Below are 27,690 nucleotides of genomic sequence, written 5' to 3'. Positions count from 1 at the left end.
GCCCGCAAAGGGATTTCCCGGTAGGCGGCGTTTTCCCACGATTTTATAACTGGGCTCGACTTTCCGCTTACATGTATTCCCAATTCCCACAGAGTCCTTATTTCTCCATGTGTGAGCTGGGAAATCGCCCGTGCCCTCGGTTTTTTGCCTTGCGGGGGAAAACTCTGATTCGAGAATGCTCGATGTGCTGATTTTCCAACTGCGAGCGGACATGTGGCCGGTAGCCAGTGCCACTCAGCACCGGCTAATGCTAATGGCCAGAACACCGCGGTCATCTCGAGTGGACAGGTTGTAAAGAGGCCACACCCCCGACCCCTGAGCCCGGACACTTGACTTTATGCGCCGGCGCAGCGGCGGCAGGTAGTTCGGATACGTACCACCTCGCTAACAGGTAAACATTTGCCAATATCTCACGCTGACCTTTGACACGTGTCAGGTGTTTTTGTCGTGGATTCAGGCAAGTGTGAAGGAAGCCGCCTACTACCTGTTGAGGAATATGAAAGTGCCACAAACCGTGGCAAATGGGAAACGATCAGTAGGCATCTTAAACAAAGATTGGCCAATTACTTAGGATCCGTTTTCTTTGAGGAACATGAAAGGTGCTTCCTGCATTCAGGATGTAATCATCACGGATACCTTAATTATCATTGAATTGTTATTAAATTATATAAAAAAAAACTCCAAAAATACGTCCCATTTACATATGCGATTTTGAAGACTTTTCCAAATATAACTGGAATTTGGATGTTAATTTATTTACTATTTCTTGAATCCTTTTTATACGCCTGGTTCATGGCTGTAATTAAGCAGCAAGTTAATACTAAACATATTTTTGGCCATACAATATGGCTGCAGTTTGAAAATAAGTAAGTTCATAGAAGAGGCTTCATGATCCTTTAGCCAGAAACAAATGAGATGCACTTAGCTAGTGACATTGGCCTGCTGGTCGCCTTGGAATCCAAAACCAGGTGAAGAGTTGGAATCACCGAAGCCCGGGGAGCCTTCAGAAATGTTTGGGGGAACAGGATTCCGGAACTGATCCGCCGAGATGCGGGTGAACAGGATGCCAATGCCCTCGATCATGGAGAGCAGGACGCCCCCGATGATGGCACTGCCTGCCATGGCGGCCACTCCGTTGCGGGAGGCCAGGACTCCCCCGGTCACAGCCCCACTCACAATCGAGTTCCAGGGATCCTCCTTCTTTCGCACGTGAACTAGACTGCAATCCACTATGCTGAACACGGCTCCCCAGGCCGCGAAACTGCCGCCAACCACCGGGGCCCTGGCCTTCATGGCCGCCACACTCCCGGCGAACCTCCGACCGATGCCCTGTGGGGCGTTCCGGAAGCCCTTGAGGCCCTGGAAGACCCCGCCTCCAATGCAGCCCATGGCAAAGGCTCCGCCGCAATCGTCGACAATGCGAAAGGGACACGGCTCCCGAGAATACTCCTCCATCCTCCCGGGTTCTCCTGTATGTGGCCAAATCGAAACGAACTGAAAACCAAATTTGTAGAATTTATAGAGTTTCGTTTGAGCTATACAATTGAGTTAACTTTGACTTGAGGGTGCTAAAATGTGCGTGAAAAAATCTGGAACTTCTGTCTATCCAAAAAGGCAATGTGAATAGTAAGTCATAGCTTTCTATCTATAAGGAACAACAGCTATGCAATTGCAGGTTGTGCGTAAAAGTACCTGGTTTTGTTTGTGCCCCATCCCAAACCCCATTAGCATACGAACCAGAGTCAGGGCAAACAGAGTCGCACGTGGATCGGTAATCTCTGGCCCGAAGCTCGCCGGCACAGAAAGGTTAAACAGCACAAAAGTCGGACCGTAGTTAACCATAAAATTTACTGCCGCAGCTGGACAACCTCGGAGCGATGGGGATGGGTACTGGGCTTGGTATGGGGGTCTTTCCAAGACGCAATTCCTACCAAGGCGGACGGTGGGAAGCGGAAACAATGAGACCGATTGTCGTCCACCGATAAAACCAAACCCAGCCAGAACCAGACCCCATGCCATCCCATACTGCATACTCCAGCGAGGGAAGCTTACGATTACGATTGCATGCATAATTATCACGCGAGCATAATCGAAATTTTGAAACTGCCGCAACTGTGTTTGCTCAGCCCGATGAGGGGCTGTCCCGGGCCCTCGATGGGTATCTCCGCATAACAAGGTGTCGGACAGCAGTGACAAATGAAAGTGAAACCCCGATCGAAGCCGAAATCGATGGGCAGACTTGCCTATAAGCGAGGGGGTGGAGAAGGGCCACCTGGACACACACGAAGCGCCAGGCCATTGTCTTCGATTGCAGGACGACTCGCGTCAACTTGACATGTAAATCGTTAGAACGTGTTGCACTCGATTGATTGCTCTCGCTCCCGAGGATATTATCGCAGATCATTTGTCAGGAAACGGCCACCAGATAGGGCCTCCCTCAATTTGTAATTGTAAGTACAGGGCACATTGTTTGCCACTGCTGCGGGATTTCCAGTGAAATCTTCATTTCCTCGTTAATTGTTGTCGCTTGTAAATGATTGAGCTGGCCTTAGATTGATTCGGTGCTAATGTGGGCACATTATGCGAGTGCCCTTAAAGGATTGGCCGTTCCGGCGAAGGACGCGACCTGGTCAGGGGTTTCCCACGAATTCGGGAGTTTCTCGCAGGATAATTTCCCCGGAAAATCACAGGCCAACTGGTAACTCCAGTGGGAAAATAGTTGGCAGGGGGACTGAGCTCGTGACTTATGTCCCATGACTTATCCCAATATTCAAAGGTGCCATTTATAAATGTACCTATTATTTAAAGACAACCAATATATCATTTCCTTATCATTACTTTTATTTTTAAAACAAGCTCCTTGGGATTTCCAAAAATTAGCTAATAACCCTTGAATCCATTATGAAAGTCTTTAACGTAGATTATGTATATAACGATCTAGTACTTTATGGATGTTAGGTTAATCCCTTCAAACCCTAACAATAATCATTTAATAAACCGTAAAACGGGGATATTATGCTATAGAGCAGATGGGGAATACCATTTGCATCAAAATTATTCCAACTATCTGAAAAACGGTTCCGCTCTCCATCTTCCGATCTTCAGTTGCTCCGTTAGGAGGCCTGTGTTTGGGCAGCTGTGATGCAACCTATAAGTTATGTATATTCAGGAATATGCATCTGCATAGCCCACGACAAAGGAATCGGGAACGGAACTCATTTGCCCGAATCTCGAGGAGAATCCCTGCACATGCCAAAACGCCAGCCAGAACAAAGGGGCGAAACAATTGCGGTTGCATTACCCCAGAAGTCCAATTCAAATTCCGACAGCCTCCAGCCGGGCAATGAAATCCAGAGTTCGGAATCAAAGGGCAGGCCAGGAGTCGACAAAGGATGTGGCTCAGGTAGGACCCCAGGCCTGCCGCCAAAAATGCTGAAAATCTCGAACGGTGCACTATTGTTGTGTCCTGTGCCCCGACTGTGATTACTCGTACTGCGATGACGATCATGAAAGTGCTTCTGCCAGGCACTCAGAAAAATCTGTAGATACTTAAAGTGAATTTTGAAAATGTAATAAAATGTAAGTTGTAAATTATTTATATGCTTAAGGTGTTTATTTCTTTTCATGACGATTTGAAGTTCTATAAAAAATATTTTACACATATATAAAATGTAATACCATACTTTGCAATCTAAAATATATAATATAAATATAAGCCTGCTGTAAAGATCAGAACAAATTAAGATATTGTTGTAGTAAAAGATACTCGTATAGCTACATTAGATTTTTAAAATACCATGTATCTATACAATCCTGTTAGTTTTTCGAATATTTATTTCAATTTCGTAATTGTTCTATATTTTCCCTGGTGTACTTGATGAATACCCCTCCTCACCACTCGCCATTGTGCGCCCGCAGATGCAAGTCAACGTCCGAATCGAGTCCCGATTCCTTTTTTTGGCTGAGGGCAAACAGATGCACGTCTTGCCAAAAACCTACAACTGAAAACGTAAAATCAGAAAACCCAAGCCGAAGGCCCAAGACGACGACGCGCCAAAGGAGAAGAGTCCGGGGCTGAGCTGCAGCTGTCAATGCCAAGCCACCAACGCGCCACCCTCGAGTTGACATTTAGTATTTCCAGCACCGATTTGTGATTCCTGATTTCCGAGTCCTGGATGCTCCTGCCTGCCTGCCTGCAGGCGCAGATGCGGTGTCCTCTGGGTTTCCTTGGCCGCATTGTTGCTGGCCGTTCACCCGCCCGCCCGGTGCAATGTTTTTTCCTTAGCGGCTCCTTGACTGCTCTTCGTTGTGTGGGTTTTTTGCAGGCTCTGTCTAAGGGGCCTCTAAGGTCCTGCCAAAAGGTGTTGGAAATCCTGTTAATAGGGGAGTTTCTTCGGCCTGACCTCGCATAACTTGGTGTGTGGCTGGTTGGGGAGGGGGCGAAGAGTCCATATATCAAGGATTAAAGGAGGATATTAAATGGACTTCCAAAAGAAAGTTTTCATGGCATAAATGGAGTACAGCTTGATCAGGACTTAAGTCTTTCCTTCTTAAGTCTTAATAAAATGAATAAGTTGGACTTTATAATGTGTATTACTCACTTAAGATGTAAGGAACACAACAAAATAACAAATAACAAAATAACCAAAAGATTAGATTCTAAAATGTATGTTATCTTAATTTTCTACAACCAATTATTTTGGTTGTTTCCTTCCTCTTTCGTTAGGAAGTATTTCCAAGGGGAAATCACTATTATTAAAACGATAATCACATTCAACCCCTGTGGTTTCCCGTACACAAAAAACTCTCCCTTTTTACGAGGCCCTAATCACCGCAACAGAGTTAAATAATATTTACACACTTCATTTAGGAGACACGTGTAATAGGCTAAACAGAGTGTTTAGTGTGGCCAACAAGCAGGACACACGCGATGGTCCCTAATCAGCTTAGTCGTCGCAGGATAATGGAAAGTTGGGGGCGACCTGGCTGACAGGACGCTGACAACAAAGTTGGTAGTGCCGGCACCATCCATTGACAGGATAACGAACCGTGAATAGGCGCGAAACCTGCGCAGGACCTAAAAAAGAAGCGAAATCCAGGGGGGAATCGAGCTGGAAGTCAAGGCAGCTGCCGCAAGTGCAGGACTTGCCACAATAGAGCTTGCTGCTCGGATAGGTTTGGGGGTCTGTCTGGAGGATTTTCAGACCCCTCCAGGGGTCGGGGGTCATTCACGATTTGGCGCAGACAATGGGTCACAGGTAGCTGCTGGCTGGAACCCGCACATTATCGCCGACAGATACGGCCAGGTGATCCAACTTTTTGATTTCTTCTGGCTAAGGGACATTGATACGCCGCCGTCGCCGGAGGATTCCGGGAAGCAATTCCTTTCGCTGGCTTCTCAAAACATTTACTCCATTGTGTCGCGAACCTATTGATTGTGCAATGCACCCGGTCCACGTCCACATCCACAAACACACAGCCCGTGGCAGTGATTTTCCCTGCTTCTCCGATCTTCGATTTATGGATCGCAGCTCCTTTGTTTCGTGCCAAAAAGATGGCAGAGAGAGAGCCTGGCCTGGGGGTAGCATAGTAATCAACAATTCATTGTCAACGAGATCACACATCGTATATCTTGGGCCTCAGTTTGTTTTCCTCGGTGGTATCCTTAATGTTCGTTCCTTTCTCTTCCTTTCTCCTCTTCGTTTTTATTTTTTGCAAAGGTGCACCGGGCCAGGTGAGCTGGGGGTACTGTTAGGCTGCGATGGAACCATTGGACTGTGAAGGAGTGGGGTTGAGGTTGAAGGAACTCGGACTTGAAAGCTGGAAAAACAGTTACAGGGTCCTTGGGGAAGAGATAACCCTAAGATCTTGAGATTGTAAAAAAGTGTGTAAAAGAAATTTACTTCCAATAAATATTCTTTTAGAAAATTAAGCAGCATTCATTTTATTTTTAATTACATTATTATCTTATCTCTGAAGGCAACTGTCCAAAAAAGCCTTGGGACCCAGTGATTAAAATTATAAGTACTATAACTTTTATTTATAAACTAATACTTCAAAATAATGCTTAAGAAGCTACTGCCATAATATAATAATGATTTGGAGTACATCAAATAATGTTTATATATTCCATCAATCTCAGTCAGAGTTCCGAAATTTCCTTTGGCATCTAATTTTCTCCATCATTCCTCCATTACCTCTCGACCCAGTTCCTTTTGCAGACCCATTTGGAACTCCGCCTGGCTCCTCTCCGAACAATGCCAATCCGCATTCTGCAGATCCTTGTGTTGCCCCTGTATTGTGAGCTACAACAAATGAGTTCGGGACAAGGTGCAAAAATGGGACGGGCCCATTGTCAGCGAAAATCGACCAGGAATACAACAGGAAAATCGTAAAGCAGCTGATCACCTGCAGAAATCCCAAGCGAGTCGGGGAGAGAAGCAGAATCCCGAAAGGGTTTTCCCCAAAATGCTCAGTTAATGAATGAAGCGGGAAACACTGGCCGCCAATCACTACCTAATGCTAATGAGCGGACCAACCCAACGCGGGATTTCTGCAGGTCAGGTACTTCGGCGGATGTGCGGACGACAAGTGCGGATTTTCCCGCGGAATGAATGAGGTCCGCGGGTTATCCGCGAGGTCCTGCGGGCCATTCCGCGGCCCAGGATCGCGGAGCGGTGATCATTAGGTAGATATGTGAGTGCCTGGATGTGTCATGGCCGCTGGTTGCGCGGAATAACACACGTAATAACCGAGGTATCCGGGATGACCCACCAGGTAGGACGTGGGATGTGGACGCACAGGAAACCCCACGGCCAGTTTTCCCACTCGCCGCCGTTGTTTTGCTTGAGTTTCGCTGACTGCGTAATTGGATAAGCTGGGAAATTACTTTAAATCCAGCTCTGATCCACATCCGGAGAGTCGGCGGAGGGAAATCCGCGGCAGGGAAATACGAAATGGAAACGCGGCTGGGTTATTGGCTCGACATTTCCCATGTTCCCTCACGCCATTGGTCGCAGGAGCGGAAGATCGCGGGGAATTGGAATTCCGCGCTGGAATTTTTTGTCACCTCTTGGGTTTGTCAAAACTTTTGGGTTTGCTACGGATTTTCTCCAATTTTACCACCGCGCCTGGTTTTTTCTCGACGTCCCTGGGAAATCGGACTTGGCTATGCGGGCTCGTCTGTTTTCCCGGACGCGAAGTCCTCCATGCGGGAGTGGGAGTTGAGTTGGGAAACTTTCCCAGCGATAGTTGGAGGGGTGGCGAGAAGTCTGGAGGTGCTGGGTGGGAAAGATGTGTGTGCGCGATGAGGCAACGAGTCAAAGATCAGGGGAGGTGGCAAATGTCCAGGAGAGCCCGTTGGGTGTTCTGTTTGATATTTGGACTACCCTGGGTTATTTGAAAAGCAAATTGAACTAGTCTATGAAAAATAACAATTAAAATGCCTGACTAAAAGATCAGAATAAAATCTTGTCCCTAATCAAGCCTTTCTTAAGTAAATTTTTATCTAAAATATTCTATCAGCCCATGAAGACTAATCATATATGTTAGGAATATATATTTTACATTGAAAGATCGGTTAAATAAATGATGTTCAAGTTAATTATTCCCAAATTATTTTATATACAAAACTCTTACAAACTCATTTCTTAATTTCTAGGATAAACTATGAAGGGAAAATGCGAACATATGTATTAAGTTTATAATATTTTTAAATATATGCACGATGTCTTAAGATGGATACTAAGATACTTGTATCTCACAAAAGGTGTACATTTGATACCTTTAGCTCAGAGCTAGTAATTGCTTTCCCATGTTGACATAAGGAAATCATCAAAATGTTTATAGCTTCAAAAATCGTGGGAACAGGAAGATCCCTGAGACCAAAGGTAAGCTCGCAGGAGACTGGATATTATCCGTCAGATCCTGTCTGGTTAGGTTTCGATGGTTCCTGTATCCCCGGAAAAGTCCCAACGAGCTCCCATCGATCGCCGTCAATGAGCCGCTGAAGATGGTCCATAAGTCAGCGTAGAGTGCACCCCGGAGTCGACACTTGGTGCTCGGAATTCGGCTCATTATCAGTGTTATTTTTGGAACACCTCTCGGCGAAGGTGTCAGTTTTGTCAGGGTCCGTGCTGCCAGGTTCAACTCCCCCCCAAAACTAGGGAACCAACCGGCAGATGCACGCCAAGCACTGGCACTCGCTCTAAGTGCAGAAACCACCCCGTGCGGCACTTGGAGTCCAATTTGACTCGTGCTTAAAATAGAAAATTACTTAGGGTGATGTGGAGGTAGGGAGGCGGTGGTGTAACTTGCTTTCCCGGCATTCCGGACCTGCAGGAGTTATTACGGGTGGGTTGCGAGCAGGCCGGGAAATTGGAGAGTCAGCAGAGCTGTCATAACTTACAGGGGGATCGGGACTCCGGGATCCTTGTGACCAGGAGGGTGCGCCTGCGCCTGCTCTGCCCGGAGAGAGAAATAGAGAGCGCGCAGGTAGAGGGAAGTGAGGGAAACACGCAATAAGGGTATGGGAAATGCGCTGTTGCTGTTGCTGTTGTTGTTGTTGCTAGGTAGCGCGGCACACGTGTGAGTGTGCCTTGTTGTTGTTTTGAAGAAGAACCACCACCAAATGGTGGCAGCGACGCCGGCGGCGGCAGCGGGCGAGTTCCGGGTATAAAAGAGCGTGCTCGGCAGTCGACCTGTCACAGCCACCTCAGCTCTCGTTGAGAACGCAACCACCGCTCTATAACTCGAAACCGAAGTCTAGCACTCGAACCCCATAGCTCGCATCGCCGATCTTGAATCGATCTCTAATCGCAACCGGAAACTAAACCTAATCGCACACTTTACAAAATGGCCGCCAACTACAAGAGCTGCCCGCTGAAGAAGCGCCCCATCGTGTTCGTGGAGGAGCGTCTGCCACAAACGGAGGCCTTGGCCCTGACCAAGGACTCGCAGTTTGCCCAGGACCAGCCCCAGGATCTCTCGCTGAAGCGGGGACGCGAGGAGGAGTCGCAGGATTACCAACAGCCCGAGCCGAAGCGCGACTATGTGCTGAACCTCTCCAAGACACCGGAGAGGATCTCCAGCCTGAGCTCCAACTCCTGCCTGCTGTCGCCGCCGGCGGAGGACCAGGATTACCAGCCCACCAACATCCACATGCGTGGACTCACAGCTGGAACTACTGGTTACACCACCGCCACACCCTCGGTCAATCCCTTCCAGTCCGCCTTTGTGATGGCCGCCGGATGCAACCCCATCTCCGCCCTGTGGAGCAGCTACCAGCCCCACCTGGCCGCCTTTCCCTCGCCAGCCAGCTCGATGGCCTCGCCCCAGTCGGTGTACAGCTACCAGCAGATGACCCCACCCTCCAGCCCGGGATCGGACCTGGAGACTGGCTCCGAGCCAGAGGATCTGTCCGTGAGGAACGACATCCCGCTGCCGGCTCTGTTCCACCTCTTCGACGAGGCCAAGTCCAGCAGCAGCAGCGGCGCCAGTGTGAGCAGCTCCTCGGGATACTCCTCCTACTCCGCCCCGTCCATGAGTGGCTCCGCCTCGTCCGCCAGCGCGGCCGCCAACCATGCCAAGAACTACCGCTTCAAGTGCGACGAGTGCCAGAAGATGTACTCCACCTCGATGGGTCTGTCCAAGCACCGCCAGTTCCACTGCCCCGCGGCCGAGTGCAACCAGGAGAAGAAGACGCACTCCTGCGAGGAGTGTGGCAAGCTGTACACCACCATCGGAGCCCTGAAGATGCACATCCGCACCCACACGCTGCCCTGCAAGTGCCCCATCTGCGGCAAGGCCTTCTCGCGCCCCTGGCTGCTCCAGGGCCACATCCGCACCCACACCGGCGAGAAGCCCTTCCAGTGCCCCGACTGCCCGCGATCCTTTGCCGACCGCTCGAACCTGCGAGCCCACCAGCAGACCCACGTGGACGTCAAGAAGTACGCCTGCCAGGTGTGCCACAAGTCCTTCTCGAGGATGTCGCTCCTGAACAAGCACTCCAGCTCCAGCTGCACCATCACCATTGCGTAGGACTCTCTGCCACTCGGGAGAGTCCCTCAGCAGTACCAAAAACTCACATTCCGCTGGCGAAGACCAAACAAACAGACAATAACCTAGCTTAGATTGTAAGAAGTCGACTCGGTTTTGGTGCTACTATTACTATATTTATTTCAGTTCTAGTATTCCTAGGATAAGTTCATGTATATTGCTACATTGTCCCACGCAGCATTTGACCAAATCTACTCATTTAACTATTATCCTAATTTATGTATTCTCATTACTTCTAAGCAGACTGTTGTTAAGATTATTTCTAGTTCTAAGAGTTTGGATATTTTTATACAAATAAAATATAAAAATACTGAAAGAAGTTTACATGGTTCTAGTTATTTCGAAATATTTCAGGAATGGGTTTTATAAAAAGATATAAGGATGAACTTGAAATATAGTTCCTATTCTTTGAAGTCGAAAAGGATGATTAAATGGTCTTTAGAAGGTTGACAAAAACTACAGCCACTTATAGAAAGACCAATTTTTAGATTACTTTATTAGAAAACGATTTCCCTAGACCAACTATGAAATACATTTCTGTGTTCTTTCTATGGTTTCTATGGGTCTTCTATGCACAATAATTAACAGGAAACCAAACATCCGCATCTTGGGGACTGCTCCTGCTCATATTTTGTGACAATTTCCGCCAACCCTCTCGAAAATCCGAAATCACAACAATAGCAATACCGAGTTCTCGGAGAGAACACCTTTGGCATGTGCAAACAGGGAACCGATTTGTCATACACTTTCCATTTCGGGGACTTCCTTTCTTCCTTTCAACCCGCCCCCAATATAATATATCAATCCGTATCGGTCGGCGTTTTGCACCTTTCGCCAACGCAAATATTTAATTAGCTGACACCACCGCCGCTCCACGTTTCCTTTTCTGCAATCCTTTGCCGGCGTATTTGCCGAGCGGATCTCGGCGCATGCGTCCCGAGTCCCAAAGGGATAGCATGTGATACCAGAGGAAAGGACACCAGGAGACACCAGGACCCGGGAGTGCAGGTGATAAACGTAGCGACGGCTGCTTATCGAGTCCTGATTGACATGGCAGACGGTAGTTCGGGTCCTGATTGGATTGGATTACCGGTGAAGCATGCCCGAGCCGAAAACTGAACTGAGGTTTATCTGAATCTGACTATTTGATTAGAGCCCTGCGGTGATAAGACTTCGGGTTGGACAGGTATGAGGCATGCCTATATAGTAAATCCTAGATATGGCTGGAAACTTAGGCTTAGGCACGTAGTTAAGATACACTTTACGAAATCCACACGACATCCAAATATTTAGATCTGTCTGTGTCTAGAATACTTAATATTCTAAAAGGTACAACTTCAAGATTACGCTTATTAATTGAAAAGCTCACCATTTAGGCATTTAAGTTCGTTTATTGATACCTACGTAGGTGTTCTTTCATAGTCCCAAACACATTGTCCAAACTATTTTATACTTAATCGGAATCCCTTAAAATGTGTGACTGCAATGTGGGACAAACCATTAGCGACAGTTTGCTGCAACAGCAACACCTTTCGGCCATAAATAAGACGGCCCACAAAAAGAGATTCCCAGAAGGCAGCCAGCCAGACAAAGGGCAATCATTGCAGTTCCTCGGTAATCAGAGCGCGTCTCTTGTGCAATTGCAAAAAACTGCAGTCCAGATGGAATTGGTCACATCAGCCGGAGGGAAGAGAAACACCTTGCGGGCCAGACAATGCCGAGGACAGAGTCCTAGGATCGCAGTACCTGTCGCCCGATTGTCTGCCCGAGATTTCTTCACCCAGTGACCTACTGGGACCTCGCCTCCTGTGATGTCTGCCGCCCTTTGTTGCGGCGGCATCCTTTTTTTGCCATTGTCCTGCGGCTAATCACTGCCTAAAGGGAAGCCAGCCAAATCGTAGACCACAAAAGTCAGCCGCTCTTTGCGCTTGGCTGAATGCAAATCGATCCCAGAGCTCGGATCCCCGATCCCAGAGCCACCTGAGATCGGCGACTTACTCCCCATTAGTCCGGCAACGCGATAACAAATTGCAATTGACAAAGCAAACGAGATGCGATCGATGGAAGCCACATATCGGAGACTCCAACGTGGATGCGATTCCGATTTCGATTCCACGGCCCATTCCATGCCATACAAATCGATGGCGGGCCGAGATACAAGCTGCGGCATTTGTAATTGCCAAGGAATCCGAGGGGCAGAAGAGGATCAGGAGGAGCATGAGGAGCAGGAGGAGCTGGCCTGGCAATCAGCGAGCGGCGCATGTCACAGAGCGCCAACAAAAACGAGAAAATGTAATTTAGTTTTTGAAAGCGAAGAGTGGGGTACCCTTTCCTAAAAATACAAATTATACAAGAAAGATATTATTATCCTGTTTCAAGGCATAAAATATAACAATTCATTTTTGTTATATTGAATCGTGAAGTTTTAAGGTGCAATTTAAACATCTGCTGAAACTCGAAGTACCCCCAGTGAGGGTATCCAAAAAATAAAAAGAAATGCCAGCGGGAAGGCAAGACAAAAAGCTCATGCAAAACAAACATTAGGAAATGCAATCCGAGCTCGGGCATCCAGCATCCAGCGTACAGCATCCAGCACCCAACATTCAGCAGCCAGCAGCCACTTAGGCAGTCAGTCAGTGGAAAAGCCAGCGGTGGAGGAGCCTCAGCCACGGAGGAGCCGAGGAGTCGAGGAGTCGCCAGGTCGAGGAGTGTGGAGCTTGGCTGTGGAGCAGGAATCGTGGACCCAGTCGTCGTTTAGGACGTCTGAGATTACGAGCGATTACGTTTTACTCCAAATTTGTATGCTGCCAGAGTTGTAATTGAAAAAGCATCAACATTAATCTTGGTACTCGCACACACATCGCCGGCCGAGTGGGCCAGCGATTTTCGATTTCGATTGGGAATCGGATTTCGTAAGCGGCCGGGAGATGCCAGATAAGCGGGTGTAAGTGTGGGTTAGTCTGCTCCGAAAAAGCATATTGCTTAATCGCTGCGCTGATGTGGAGCACCAGATATGATCGGCAGATCTCTGCCAGCCCCCCTCCCAGGGGTCCCCCGAAAACCAACTCCGACAAGTGAGCGATGTGCGATCGCATGGCATAAATCAAATCCCGGAGAGAAATTGCGCCGCCGGCTGACAGCCCAGCCACGACAACTGTCCATCGCATCGCATCGGATCCATCCCGCCATCCAGCGGAGCTCAGCTTTATGCTTTATGCCAGGCCACATGCAAATGATCGTGCCCAGCATTCCACACCGGCCTGCGGATCGCGGATGGCAACCTGTCAGCGATCAGCGACCTTAACTGTAAAGCCAGTCGCAGACCGCATAGGTTCTACTCAGCACACTGGAAAAAATTGGGGGAATAGCTCGCACGATCTATCATTGAAATACATACATTTAGCTATTCGAACTTATTCTAAAACCAAAAAATCCGATCTGGAAAAATTATAAACTGTAAAATACAAATAGAAGAACAGTTACGTTTCTAATACTAAAATTTGTTTCTAACAAGTAAAATTTTGATAACATTTTCAGGGTTTCAAAAACTTATTTATTGATTTGTATATAAAAAAGAATCTATCATATAACACAATATATCTTATGTTCAGAATGAGTATTTTTTAAAGTTCTAGACGAAATGCCAGAAATATAGGTAAGATTTTGAAGATCTCGCGAGGGGATTTGATCAATACTTCTTTAAAACTTTTAATCAATTTTTTCCGATCTGTCTGTAATTATCTAACATTGTATTTCCAAGATATTTCTCCCAGTGCATTCTTGAGTTACATGACCGGCGAAGCCTGGCGTTAGTAGTCGCTAAGTGCAGTCAAGAGACTGCGGACTGGAGACTCCTGTGGCCATCAACTTGATGATGAGGCGGGCGATCACCCGGCCCCCTGATCGCCCCCAGCTCACCCAGATCTGCCGTAACCCCGGCTCCAGCACCACCTCCTAACCCCCTCGTGGGCTTCGTGCCTGGACTGCTGTAGATCGGCGAGCGTTGATAAATGTTGTTACTTGTCGTTGGATGTTTGTAGTCTTCTGAGTTGTCGACAAGCCCGATCGATGGGTGGTTATAGTTGACATGTCGCTCTGTGTTTGCCAGGCCCATCATCCCGAGATCGCAATTGGGATTAGGGATCGAGGGCCCAGCGCCACGATTGCCTCCTCGCAGTGACATGTTCGCCGAGGAACGGTTAATTGTGGTTATGATTTGCTCTTGTCTCCGCTTAATTAGCCGCCTTATATGCCCCACCAAAATTACCTTCACTTCCTGCTCGCCATCTGCGCTCATCGGCGGCTCATCTGCAATTTGAATTTCCCAAGAGCCACGATCCAGGTATAAATATTGCATAAAGTACAGTCGAGGGGGTAGAAAGTAGCGCTCCCCCCTTTCTCTCATTCCTGTCATATCCGATTCGTTAATTTGCAGGCAAATCGATTCGATCCCACTCCGAGCCGATCCGATCCCATCCAGAGACCCCATCTCTTCGCCCAGCGATTGCATCTACTTGACACACATCGCACGCAAATCGATGCGGTAGCACTTACAAATATACCATTTATATGGGGGAATACCGCCAGGTCCACCCGCAATTGCCCCTCGGAAATTTACAAGAGATGCGACTCTCGGTGTCCAAAAATAGTGGGCTCCCTTCCTCGAGGGCTTCAAGCCGACGCTCCACAGCCTAGGCCGAAAAATGATTTATGCATGCGACTTTCCTCAGCTTCATTCGGCAGGGCCTACTTTTTATTAGAAACCACCCATATGACCCTTGAAAGTGGGAATAAGTCAGTATTTCACAAGGGAGTTCATTGCCCACGGTCGTGAGTTTGCTTAAGACTGTCATAAAATGTGGGCAATCTCGAGCGGAAAAGAGGGATGCAGCATGAACTCATGTAGAAATAAAAAACATGTAAGATAAAATGGTTAAAAAAATTCATTATGAACCTATACCTTAACAAATGTATCTTTTTAATTCATATATGTATTTCTGTAGCCCGAAAGATCGAAAATATATGCCGGAGCTTCTTCGTCGGACTCACGTGACGGACTTTGGGGCACATGTGGCGATAGACAAACGCTAGCTGGAAATGCAAATGGAGCAAGGGAATGACGTAGGATCTTGTGAAATATGTATGAGGAGAAAGACTTTCTTCCGTTTCCGCCACTGAGAGAATGCTGAAGTGGATTTAACGAGCCGGCGATACAACGATACCTTGCTACAGAAGTGTTGGCAACACTTCATAAACTAACAGATTGTAAACGCCGGGCAATTAACTTTATCTCGGGGCGAGACGCACAACTGTCAGTTGGAACCGTCTGCTTATCGAGGGCCTCCGTTTACCTGTTCTGATTTGAACGCTGAAAGTGAAACCGTAAATTCTGCTCCCGAGGGTCCAATGCTCGGCGTCTTTCCTCCTTTTGGCCATCAAATCGGACATCAGGTGGCAGGACTTCTCCCAGTCAACGGTCCTTATGCCGCAGTAGATATCAGAGCTGTTAGCCTGGCCATTTTTTGGATGAATTTAAGTATTTAAAATGGCCGAATTACCCGAATTTTGTATTGGGATATGTTTTAAAATCAATTTTTTTGTTAATAACTGATCTATAAAATATTTGGTGTAGCTATCGGACTTTTATTAAATTCCTTAACGTTTTTAAAGACACGCTTGTACTAGCATTTGTTAAGATTAAACTAAATTTAAATTTTACCCAAAAAATACGTTAACCTTTGCATTATATGTTTCGATGATTGATAATATAAGTAAATATAAATCCTTAAGATATGTTAGCTATTTTATTGCTACTGCTCACCACTAATTCGAACCCACAATAGTAACAGGCAGTCCGCTGATCACATTTTGGTCAGCTCGTAATTAATTCCAGCACAGCCCAAAATAGATACATCTTCGGGAGGCCCGAGCACCATATGGCCGGCTGGCTGGCTGTCCGCCCCGCAAACAACCTCGATAAGGCTCAGCGCTCCCGCTCACCGCTCCCGACCGACCCGCTTTATATCGTATAGTTAGTGGCAATTAACACGACACGCTCAAGTCCTTCGTGTGCCGTTCGTGTGCTGCGCCGGGCTCAGTCACTTTTCATCAATTTCTCGGGGCCCGAACCCACAACAGTTGGCCAACGAAAGGCCCATGCCCCTTTTGACCAAAGGGTCAGCGGTCGGCCAGCCAGCAGTTTTCCCTAATGAATTCATTCGCTTCACTTTCTGGCCATAATCGGGGGTTCATTATCCTGTGCGCTACACTTCTGATGTTCCGAGTTCTGTGTTCAGATGTTGGGATGTTCCGATGTTTCGATGTGCAGTTGCAACCCCCACGATCGAGTTTCTGGAAATGGTAAAAGGATTGAGCATTCTTCGAAATTTATTGGGTGTGTCCGGTATATTATTCCTTGTTTGGTCCTCGTGCGGCCGCATTTTTCAGAACATTCTGATGGTGTTTTGATAAGCGGTTAGACTCTGAATCCGACCGCGATTAATCAAAAGGGGGAGCCCAATATTTAAAACGAAAGAGAAGGGTTTTTCATATTTTACATTTAGATATGAAAGTTTAATTAATACATACATACTTATACATTTCTAAATAGAAAATTTTTTGACCATATGTTTTCAATGACAAATATACTGATATTTCCTGGCGCCATTAATCCATAGCTATTTTCAGCTCACCCAGCAATATAATTTTATATACATATAATAATAAAATCCCCGTCTTAAGTGCCAGCATAATTTATAATAGGTTGACGATTTTTTAGACTACATAAAACCAGAAAAACAGAGCACTCCATGCTCAACATTTACATATGAAAAGCTTAATTAATTAGCACTCGTTTGTTTAGCCCTGGCAATTTGCATTAACCTGCAGGCAGAACCATGGGTAAACGGAACCAACTGCCGTAAATCAGCTCAAATCGAAGTTATATAGCCACCCACATGAGTCGGCCGACAACTGGCGCCAGTCTTCTGTCTTCTGTTCCGACTCGGATTCGCGTGCTGTTCTTAGCATTTCCAAGACCCGGCGCATTTTCAATTAAAATTCAAATTGATGCAAACAAGTGGCCAAGCCCAGAACCGAGACCCCAATCCCCAGATTCAGCCCCAAGTCCAAGTCCAAGCCTCCTCGCGCATTAGCAAATTGAAATTGAAAATGCTCCACTGCTCCAGTGCTCCAATGCACCAACGCCCCGAGCTCGACGATCTGGGGTCCACCAACTGATTTCTTTATTTCAGCAAGTTTGCATAAAAATTATGAGAATGCAGTGCAGTTTTTTGTTACCAAACCAAGAGAGACGTCGAATCTGTCAGAGATGGCGTCGCTGGTGACGCCCGATAGTATCGCCACTCGAATGGAGTTCCCACTGCCATTGCCCCCGGGCTCTCCAGTTCTCCGGTGGGTGTTGTCCCTATCGAGTCCCCATATAGTTCAATGCCAGAGTTTCGTTATCACTGTCAATAATCAGACGGTGGATTAATTGTCATGTGCGAAAAGTGAATGAAACTGGCGCCAAGGAAAAAAATATCTTATGTATATAGTTCCAGAAAATCATTTATTGTATGGGATTGGCAGGCAAAAATATTTCTTGGCTAAGCAATTGAAAGAGTTTTGAAAAGTAAACTTTATAAGTCTTGATTATTTTTATTAAATTAAACTTAAAAGCTCAGGATCCGCATTTTCCTACTACTGTATAAAGATAACTTCACTGTTATTTTCCTACCCATCCACCTTACACACGTCCCCCTAAAGCCTTCCCCTTTTTGAACTCCCACATGCACTTTCGATTGCCGGATGGACAGCGCCATTGGAACCACACCCAGTTCACCAACTCAACCACCTTACCGCATTACGTATGAACTCCTTTTCGTGGCATGGAGTTGACCACCCTCTGGAGCTTGGGAGTTGGCATTTCCTAGTCGCGCGGTCGGTCAAAGCCTTCCTGGAATTAAGTTACAGCAAGTGCTATTCCCACTCCCCCTTCGCAATCCCCCTGTCCAACGGTCAACCCCCTTTCTGGGGGACAGGGATGTCGAACAGCGACCATGTGGCAACTGGCCGACCATAATGCAACATGACATGCGCCGCATGTGCAGCAACACAGCCACAGAGTCTCGGGCCGAGTTGCAAATATGAGTTCATTATTTAAACGTTGACCAAAAAACAAATTGACAAGTAAATGCGGCACATGGTCGGCTCGTTTTGGACTTTTCTTTGGCCATACACAAAGAGAAATACTTACTCCTTTCAGGCAAAAAGGAAACCTACCGTTTAAGCAACACACTATGTGTAAAGTATATAAAAAAGATGAATTTCTTAAGTCAACGGAATCGTAAATAAATTTGGAATAACCTGCTAATAAAATGGCCCCACAAAATTGAAGTGGGTGGCAAGGCACACTGTCCTTTTTGAAGAACTCTATTGGCACCACCCAAGTGGCTTAAAACTCAAACATTTTTCTCTAGTGCACTCTATCTTGGGTTGGGTTCAGTGGAGTTCGCTGCAGTGGGTTCCTAGGTGGGTTTTACTCCTTCTGCTCCAATAGATGTGGATGATGTTGCGCACATGCGACGCTCTGCTTATTGTTGTTGCTGCACACAGATCAGCGTCATCAACGCGTACACATTCTGCTCATAAACGACTTTGGCCGCTCGCTGGCATCGGACTTCAAAGAGAACTCGCAGGAGGCCGACGAGCGCCACGCACTGCGCCAACTTTGGTGGTGCTGGCTTGATCTTTGCCCGGACCGCACCACACTGCACACTCTGCACCACACTAGATCACAACGCACCGGACCGGACCGGACCTGATCGGGTTGGAGTTGGGGATGTGGCGGAACGGAAAGCACTTCCCACTTGTTGGACCCAAGACACTCAAAAAAATTTGCATCTGAAAATTAAAATTATTACTTTTATTGGAGAAAGATTTCAGTCCATCTTGACTGGGTTCTATAAGGACTGAAGACCATCTGGCACTCACAATTTTTCCCTTAAGCCTACAAATTTCTCCCAGTGCCCCTCCTTTCGAAGTTCGCGTCTCCGCGAGTCGCCTGCAACGTCATAGGCCCGACTTGTTAACGCTTTTGGCCTACACAGTGTTAGCTTGCGCCTCAGAAGATGGTCCTTCAGAGGTGGCGAGCGGTGAAGGACTGGGCCTCGCCCGCTGCGACTTTGTTGTCGTTGTCGTTGTTAATGATGCCTTATAATGCCAGAGCGCCTGATTTGCCACAATTTATTATGAAAAATCGTAATAATCTCGGCGATTTTCTGAACCCACAAGACGCATTTGTCTTTGGCGGCGCTTATCTTCCGCCGGCTGCGACTCCTCGGACTTTTGGCCATCCGTCAGCGTCGTCGATAGCTGGTTAATGCTCTCGGCTTAGACTCTGGCTCTGGCTTTGGCTGTGGCTATGGTTATGGGCTTTGGCTCTTGGGTCTTGGGTCTTGGCTGACTTGTGGTAACATGAGACCTGGCCCCAGTCAGTCAAGTTGCTCCTCCTCCGCTGAGCGTGTCATATTGGCGTTTCCTTTTCGCGGGCGACGCCCACGACTCCTCCGAAATCGTTTCCAAATTGATTTTTGCCGTCAAATTTGCACAGCTTGCCGGGGAGTTCTTCCAAATGGCAGGTCCCCCCACGGCAGTGATGGTAATTATTTAAATAGATTACAACAAAGTAAAGAAAGAAATCACTTCTGAGGGAATCTTAAATTGAATTTTAATAAAAATGGGATTTTGGATTTCTATTTATACTAATAGCTTAGCAATAATAAAATAATAATAATAATATAAAATGTTATAATATTTTAATTTGTTATGTATGATATTTAAAGATCAATTTTTAATGCCTTTTAAAAAATGTTATGGTATTTAGAATTCCGGCGTTAAAATATATTAAGTTCGGCTATAAGCTAGCTGTGCAATCACCACAGTTCATTTCCTTTCAGGGACGGGGCGAAAAATCGTCTGATAAAGAACGACCTCCTATTGCTTTTCGCCCACGCCCCTGATCGCACAGGCCGCGCTTGTTGTCATCGCAAAATGTTACTAATAGTCGGAAATTACAGGCCAATAATCGTTTGTTTGAGCAGCTCGCCAGCCGTCTCGCTCCTTCGGCATCTTGCCTCTCCCTCTGAGTAGGTGTCTTGTGTGCGTCGGGACATTCCTTTGATAAATGATCTCGGGCCAAGTCAAAGCCAATTGGAGCCCGTTAACTCTTGGCCAGGGATCATATTTTATGCTTAAGTTGGCATATAACTAATCAAATTCAAATGCAAGTCGAACAGGAACTGCAGCCTGAGAAAGAGAAACCTAATGGGAAATATTCGCAGGTATCGGAAAAAGTAAAAATTCATTGTCAATGGGTGCATTTCATTTCCCAGGAATTTTGGGAACTCTATAAGGAATAGCTGGGTAATTTAAATAAGATATTTTGTCCTAGAATAGATAGAAGAAGCCTTGATAGTAATCATTAAATTGTTAAGAAAACCTATAAAAATTATAGATAAGATTTTCCATTAACAGAGATTCCCTGCCACTAAACTCAGATCGGCTATCAGCCACAAGTTAATCGATTCAGACAAATTGAAATGCACAGCTCTTAGGGAGAAACACCGCGCACCGGCAGATAAAACTTTGGTCACTTGATAACTGGCTGTGGCAGCCAGCGGAAAATAGAAAAATGTTTATCTGCTAAATGCAACAAAGGTGTTTGCACATGTCCAAGCAAATAAAAGCCGGGCGCCGGCTTCCCAGATAGTGGCCAGCATTTTGGCCGCATAGTCACAGTCGTAGGAACGTGCGACGCGGCCGGCAGGATAATGCAAATAAATTCACTGGCCAACCGTTGGGCAAACAAATTGCCCAGGGACGGAGACGCAGGAGGAGAAGGAGGCCCGGTCTCGCACAGGCCCAGTCCGAATCTCAATCCCATTCACATTGGACCCGGCCTGGCCACATGCAAAATCAAGATAAACGCTTTAATTGAGATTAAATTCATAATTACGATCGCACGGGCGACACTTTTATGGTGTTCTTTAATTAAAGTTTCTGCCGTGTGCCGTTGCAGTTGCCTTGTTTTTTTTTTTATTTTTCTTGGCCTTTTTGCCGCTGCCGAGTGGCGGACAAGAAATTTGAAACGCGCTTAGACGACGACCAGAAACTCGCCCTGCAGCCACAGATCCGTCCAGCTCAGCGCCGATCAGGTGCACTTAGAAAAACAACTAAAGCCTTAGAAATATATTCGGAAATTTAAGAAAGTGAATAGCATTTTTTTCGAATTTATCAATTTTTATATTTAGATCTTTAAAACTTCCTTTAATCTCACAGTCCCAAACCAATATTTGTATAATCCTGAAGAACAATTTTATTTCTAAATATCTTGCTCTAAAACTCTAAAACTTATTGAAAAGATATCTTTGAGTTTTATTCTAATATTGTTCTTCAAAGGAATAAGGAATAAAAATACGGAAATAAAAACAATAGATCTCTCACTTTCAGAATTCGGCATTTCAGGTTTGTAATTATTCAAATCCTAGTTACAAATCTTAGAATTTTCCTATACAATATATCTTAAATACATTTTATAATTTACCCAACCCAAACCCAATGGAAATACATTTTTGCAAGTGTAATTCCCTGGGAAGGTGTTGAGTAATTTTTGTCTTTTTTTAAACTTAACTCTGGGTATCGCCGCGCGCGACTTTTTCGCTGATTGAAATCGCAGCCGCTGATCACATAAATTGCCAGATTTTCGGTTTACATGACTGTGCTGGGTCCCCTGCTCCTCGCTCTTCCCGGACGCATAATTGCATTGTGCGGCGTGTGTAATTGAAATTAATATGAGTGAATTACCACAGCCGGAATGACGTATTTTTATGTAGGTAAATTTAACGCCCAAGCCCGGGCAATAATTAAGCAATTTAAGCGGATTGAATTTTATACTTGGTGATTTATGGTAGCGCTGGCCGGGGTTAAGAGGTGTCACGATATCTTAGGAAAACGTCGTCGGTGCATGGGTGTATCTGGAATAGCCACAAATCCTGGGCTTATATAGGCTTGCGATAAGTTTGGATCGGAATTACCATAAAGGGCTGCCAGCTGTGTGCGTGTGATCCTCACATTTGACCATTACTCATCACGCTGATAAATCTGGGAGGCCCCCTGCGACTCTCAAATGATTTCCCACACACCCAGAAATGATCATCGAATGCGTAAAGGCAAAGCGATCGGGTGATAAGGAAGCTATGCACTGAGGGAAAATTTAATAAATTATTTTAAATATAATCCATTTATTATTTAATCTAGGGAACAACAATACAATATGGTACCTCATTAGTTGATAAAATATTAAAGGACATTTTTATTTACCAATAATAATATCGAATTGGTTGGTTTAAATTCTTTCCCGTGTAACCTTGGCTAGTCCTAAAGCTCCGCTTGCCACAGCAATTCATTTGAGACAATTAAAAGGCCCTCCTAATGATGATGCCATAGCCCCAGAGAGATATGGGGACGGACAGCTAGACAGAGGGACCCATAGACAGACCGGACCGATAGATAAGGCATTAAAAAGCAATTATGACGACAAATCTGTAAACATACGGCACAGGCGTCGATCGTTTAATGGCGGACTTAACGCAACATTTAGAAGGTAATAAAACCGAGGCGGGCGCCGTTCGGTAGGAAAGATCCAGCGGAGCAGCTACCCGAGTCAAAGTTGCATTTACATAAAAATGTCATAGGGTTTACGGCGGAGATGCGCTTAGCCAGATCGATCTGGCAGATACGGCGGAGCGGGGTGGCCAGCTGACGATCGTTTTGCAATTGAAGAAGAGTGGGGCTCCATAATTAGGGCGTTGGTATTTGGAAATGCTTGGCCTGTCCCCAGAATATGTGACATAAATTATGAAAAGCGATCGTAAATCTTGGGTTGATCGCAGATCATTGATCTTGCGGGTGAGCCCGTAGGAAAAGGGCCTATCTCTGGGAAGGGGGTCTCCAAAATAGAATCAGACGATGGATTAAGCTAAATGAATTTTAATATATTGGATAGAAATCGGAATAAAAAATACCTTGGTATATCTGTAGATTTTTGTTCTTTAATAATATATTTTTATTAAGAGAAAGAATATTTTTTAATTCATGCAAAACTACCTCAACTGCTGAACTTTTCCAGTTTTCAGGTTATTAGGAAATCACCCAGACTAGCACCCAATGATCTCATGGATTAGAGCTCCCATAACTTAAAGATTAACGTCATCTATAAACTACAAATCAATTAAATATTTAACAAAGTTTTTAACTTTCTTAGTAATTGACCCATTTGCATACAAGATTCTGCGTTAGGTGGTCTCCAATTTGAATGAATCTGAAGACCGGAAACCGCACAAGCATTAATTATGTCCCTAATTCCCGGAAAGCGAGCTCTATTAAGCCCCACCCTTTTGGGCATGTCGTAAGAAACGAAACTGACCAGGCACATGCTACGAGCAGACATATAGAACTTTATTCCGATCGCGATGACTCGAGTGGACGGGATGGGGATGGGGATCGCGACCAAGTGGATGGGCTACCTCCTAAGAGACGGCAAACATATCGCTCATTGAGCGTAACAAAGGTGCACCTTCAATGAAGCCTAACCAAATAAGGCACGCCACGCAGTCGGATGACAGCTTTGGGGTGCGCTCCACAAACTTGACTTGAGCCCAAGGAGGAGATCTTCCAGGGGTTTCCAAGAGGAGGAGGTTAGGGGAGCAGGGGTTCCCGGGCAAAGGAGCAGCCATTTACCTGCGACGCTCTGTTTGGGTGACTAAACACTTGCTTCGCTTCAATAACGCACCGATCGTCGATCCAAGTCCACCTCCAAGTCGCCGCTGTCATCTTCTGGGCAACGCTTTCGAAATGAACAGAACATACACAGCGCTACAAATGGCAAACAAACAAATGTGTGACGGCACTGGCAGAAAAATCAGCTGAGTTTGCCAACATTTCAAGAATTTGTTTACTTAAAATATATTTAAAGCAAACTATCTAGTCTCAATAGTATAAAATGTTTAAAAATCCAACTATAACTTTGAGAAAAAAATCTGCAAAATCACAATTACTTAAAGAATTTTGTATATTAAAATAAAATTACGAACCACAAAATATGAAAAAGGTAAAGTATTCCCAAACAATTTAAAACAAGCTTGAATCAATTCAAATTTACTTAAAAAGTATATATACTTTTAAAAGATCCTAACTCTTTTCGTTCATTAAGTTTCAAATAAGTAAAGTAGACTTAAGAAAATAAAATAAAATTTTAATTATTATAAAAACCAAATATTTTGTGGTTGATTGCCCTTCAAATGTACCCCTTATTTTTCGCAGTGCCCGCGTGTGCGATCATCGAAAATATATTTTAACAAGTACGCAATGCTGGAACGCTGACAGCGTAGCCACCAAATCCAAATACAATTTTAAGGCGCTGTCCGTTCGATTCGTTGACTCAAGGTGTAGTATGCAGTGTGTTTGGGTATGCGTATGGAGGACCCCGCTCAGATCAGGTCGGTGGTGGAGTGGGCAGAGATTGGGGTGGGGGTGGCACTGAGGCATAACGGTGACCCGTGTTTGTCGTTCGTCGCGGAAGTTCTTTTGGGTTGGCCTCAAGACGTCGTCGCAGGTTAGTCGAGCTTGGCCAGCACTGAGAATATTTATTTTAGATTTTTAAATTTTATGTTAAATAAAGAAAACAAAAGAAGTATTACCTGTACAATTTGCGACTATAAAAAATTAAGAAAGTATTTCATTACTAACGATTTTTATAAAATACTTATCAAATTTATTTCAGTGTAATTTTTATATCCCATTGGGCTTGGGGTTCGGGAAACGGGGTTTCATCATCGATCGTTCTATATATTGCTCGAAACGGACACACTCCCCGCCCGAGAAATTCGCGGCGCGCTGCGGGTCGAAAATTATGGGAAATTAAAAAATGTTTTATTTATGAGTAAGAATTCTTGGCACACACTCGTATTTCGTGTGGCAAGTCAAGTAAATCTGAGGTGTGGTTTTTGGGTGCACAAGCGCAACAGATATGGAAATTATAATTGTGCTTTATGAGCACTTAATGGCCATCAGGGCCAGGGGGTGAGAGGAGAACTTTTGCTTTATGAGCCCGAACTGCGATTGCTCGAAAGTCAATCAAATGTGACACAGGTTCAGTTTATACACGAGTATGTTCTAAGCCTATCCACTCCATCAAAATCATGGCTGACCGCCCCCGATCTCCGCCGATGTGGCGGCGCTATCTTCCGCCCGACGATTGCGAAAACAACTTTCCAACATTAATGACAATTTGTATCGTAATTGAAATCGAAATGCCGTGAATAAATGCCGCTTTGCACTAAAGCACCGCGACGCAGACAGAGACGCACCAACAAGGAACACCTTTTTTCCATGTGCCAGCCTCGCTTAAAACATATTTATATGTTTATACGTTCCGCAAACCAGTCCAGTCCAGTCGGCTGCCACTCCAACTGCAACTGCAACTCCAATCGGGGATCGGTTCCGAAAACACAGGTGCCAATTGGGGAGTGGGCCACGCCGGGCGAAAGCTCAGCTCAGCTCGGTTCAGTTGAGATACTTCGGTTAATTTCAGGCAGCCGCTTTCGGTGTGTAATCCATTTTAATGCCAACACCATTACGAACAGTAGCCTCAGTGTCACATTTAGCAAAAGCAATGGCACAGCAAAGGCGACCAAAAATGCAAGCTGCCATCCAGTTGAGTGAATCCGAGGAATCGCTGTAGAGCATCCAGTTAATCAGTCTTTCAGGTGTTCGACCTAGTTACCTTATTAAAAATGTAACTTATTTCATTTCCTTGAACCATTTAAAAAGATCCTTAATTGATTTCATTCTGAGCTTTCGGTGAACAGCTAAACTAACTTTTTTGAGAATCGCATAGAGAGGCCTTCTCTTAATGCTGAAAGCTATTTACAATAAGATAAAGGGATCTTATGTCCTTTTTTCCTCAAGTATAGCGCATTCCGGTGTCGCCCAGGTCACATCATAAATCTCGTCTCGCACTTTGTTTTATGATTTAAATGAAGCGCCAAAATGGGATGGCAGTGCTGATAGCGAGTAAAAAGGCAGCGGAGTGCGACCTTAATACGGCGACAATTGATTAGCGAGCGACAGAGCAAGGCGCGCAAGGCTAATGAGGATCGGTCCGGTCTGGATCGAATCAGATCGGTCGTATGGGATGGGATCCGATGGGATGGGGTCGCCAGCAGGCGACAGAACTGGGTGTGTGCTGATGAGTGAAGAGTGGAGCGACAGGGAACAGGACGGTAACACTGGAAAATAAATGGTCCTATCCAGATGAACGGATCATAAATGGTGTAATTATAGTATTATTTGTTATTTCATGATTTTTATTATTATTAAGGTATATATTGGTGGATCAAACCAGTAAAATTTTTTGTTAACCAGTTGATTATTATTATAGAAATCATGAAACCATATTGATATTTGTTCCTGTGCAACAGGCGCCAAGTGCAGTGGAAACCTGTTCCCCCGGCATCGTCATCTCCATTCTGGGACTCCGTATTAATCACTGCGATTCAGCGCGATCGCCTTCGATAGCTGCCTGCACTTCGCCGTTCCGATAGCCCTCGATAGCAGGAGCACAATTTATCAAATACCAGAAGGCAGACGGCGGAGGGACTGAGTCAGTGGCCAGGCATGCCATAACGAACCTTAGCCTACTTGGCAAGTACAGCTCGAATGGCCAAAAAACCAAAGCCGAAACCAAACCCGCTGGTTGTTTCCCACAATTATGCAGAGCGAAGGGGGAGCCCAAGCGGGTGGAAAAAGGGGGCAGAAACAAACATGCCCATACCACAAGGTGCATCTCCCGTCCAGCCAATTGCCTGCAAATTATAATGCATTATTTCATAACTCCCGCCAGCAACTTGTTTGAACTGAGTCAGCGGCGGCTGGACCCCAGTCCCGATCCGACCTCCAAGCGGGGGACTCAATCCCAACCCGAATCCTATCCGCAGCCCGACCCCGGGCAATGGCCAGCAATCAAATCACTTGCCGCCCCAAGCGGAGCGCTAAAACGAGTCAATCTTAGAGATCGCGGATTCGAATGGGAGGTTCTCAGCTGGGATGGAAATATTCTGGACGGGAATATGATGATTTCTGAGGGAATTAAAAAAAATATAAATGGTAATCAAAGGTTTAAGCAAAGCTCTTCTTATTACAATCTTATATATATTGTTCAAAAATAAAACCTTTTATCTTATCCTAAAGATATCTCAATGAACTAAGATAATATGAAATCTTAAGATATTTTGATTAGTATTGTTACTAATCCAAAGTAAACTTAAAGATCACTCTGTTTTTGAACAAATACCCTATAACTCTTGATCTCAGGCATCCTCCCCAGGCCCATCACACCCCTGCTACCCTGTTTCCCGGCCCAAGAGATTGCTAGACAACAATCGTCTTGCTCGTTCCGCTGTGGCCTACATTGGCAACATTGTCCTGACTCGGACTTCTCTTCTGGCAGTTAATTTGATTATGTATTTTCCGCTGGGCCGCATTGATTAACTGCCGTCTGACATGACAGCTCAA

General features: G+C 45.6%; 2 protein-coding genes across 2 annotated transcripts; one reads left to right on the top strand and one right to left on the bottom strand.

Moving 5' to 3' along the window:
* Positions 1-704: 704 nt before the first annotated feature.
* LOC108028996 (mitochondrial import inner membrane translocase subunit Tim17-B) lies at positions 705-1,646 on the bottom strand. The gene is made up of 2 exons (XM_044094241.2): positions 1,554-1,646; positions 705-1,494 (listed from the first exon to the last, which is right to left on the bottom strand). The coding sequence occupies exon 2, from the start codon at positions 1,453-1,455 to the stop codon at positions 922-924; it is 534 nt and encodes a 177-aa protein (XP_043950176.1). The 5' UTR covers positions 1,456-1,494; positions 1,554-1,646; the 3' UTR covers positions 705-921.
* A 7,072-nt stretch (positions 1,647-8,718) lies between these two features.
* LOC108028985 (protein snail) lies at positions 8,719-10,323 on the top strand. The gene has a single exon (XM_017101026.3). It carries the CDS (start codon positions 8,854-8,856, stop codon positions 10,036-10,038), a length of 1,185 nt encoding a protein of 394 aa, XP_016956515.1. The 5' UTR covers positions 8,719-8,853; the 3' UTR covers positions 10,039-10,323.
* The last annotated feature ends 17,367 nt before the right edge of the window (positions 10,324-27,690 follow it).

Source organism: Drosophila biarmipes, chromosome 2L, assembly GCF_025231255.1.
Source record: "Drosophila biarmipes strain raj3 chromosome 2L, RU_DBia_V1.1, whole genome shotgun sequence".
NCBI lineage: Eukaryota > Metazoa > Arthropoda > Insecta > Diptera > Drosophilidae > Drosophila > Drosophila biarmipes.
Note: the sequence above shows the minus strand (reverse complement) of the source record. Positions and strands in the feature narration are given on the sequence as shown.

What these genes read in the sequence shown, in the direction of transcription:
- LOC108028996 (XM_044094241.2), bottom strand. Translation starts at nt 1,455, where the DNA reads ATGGAGGAGTATTCTCGGGAGCCGTGTCCCTTTCGCATTGTCGACGAT.
- LOC108028985 (XM_017101026.3), top strand. Translation starts at nt 8,854, where the DNA reads ATGGCCGCCAACTACAAGAGCTGCCCGCTGAAGAAGCGCCCCATCGTG.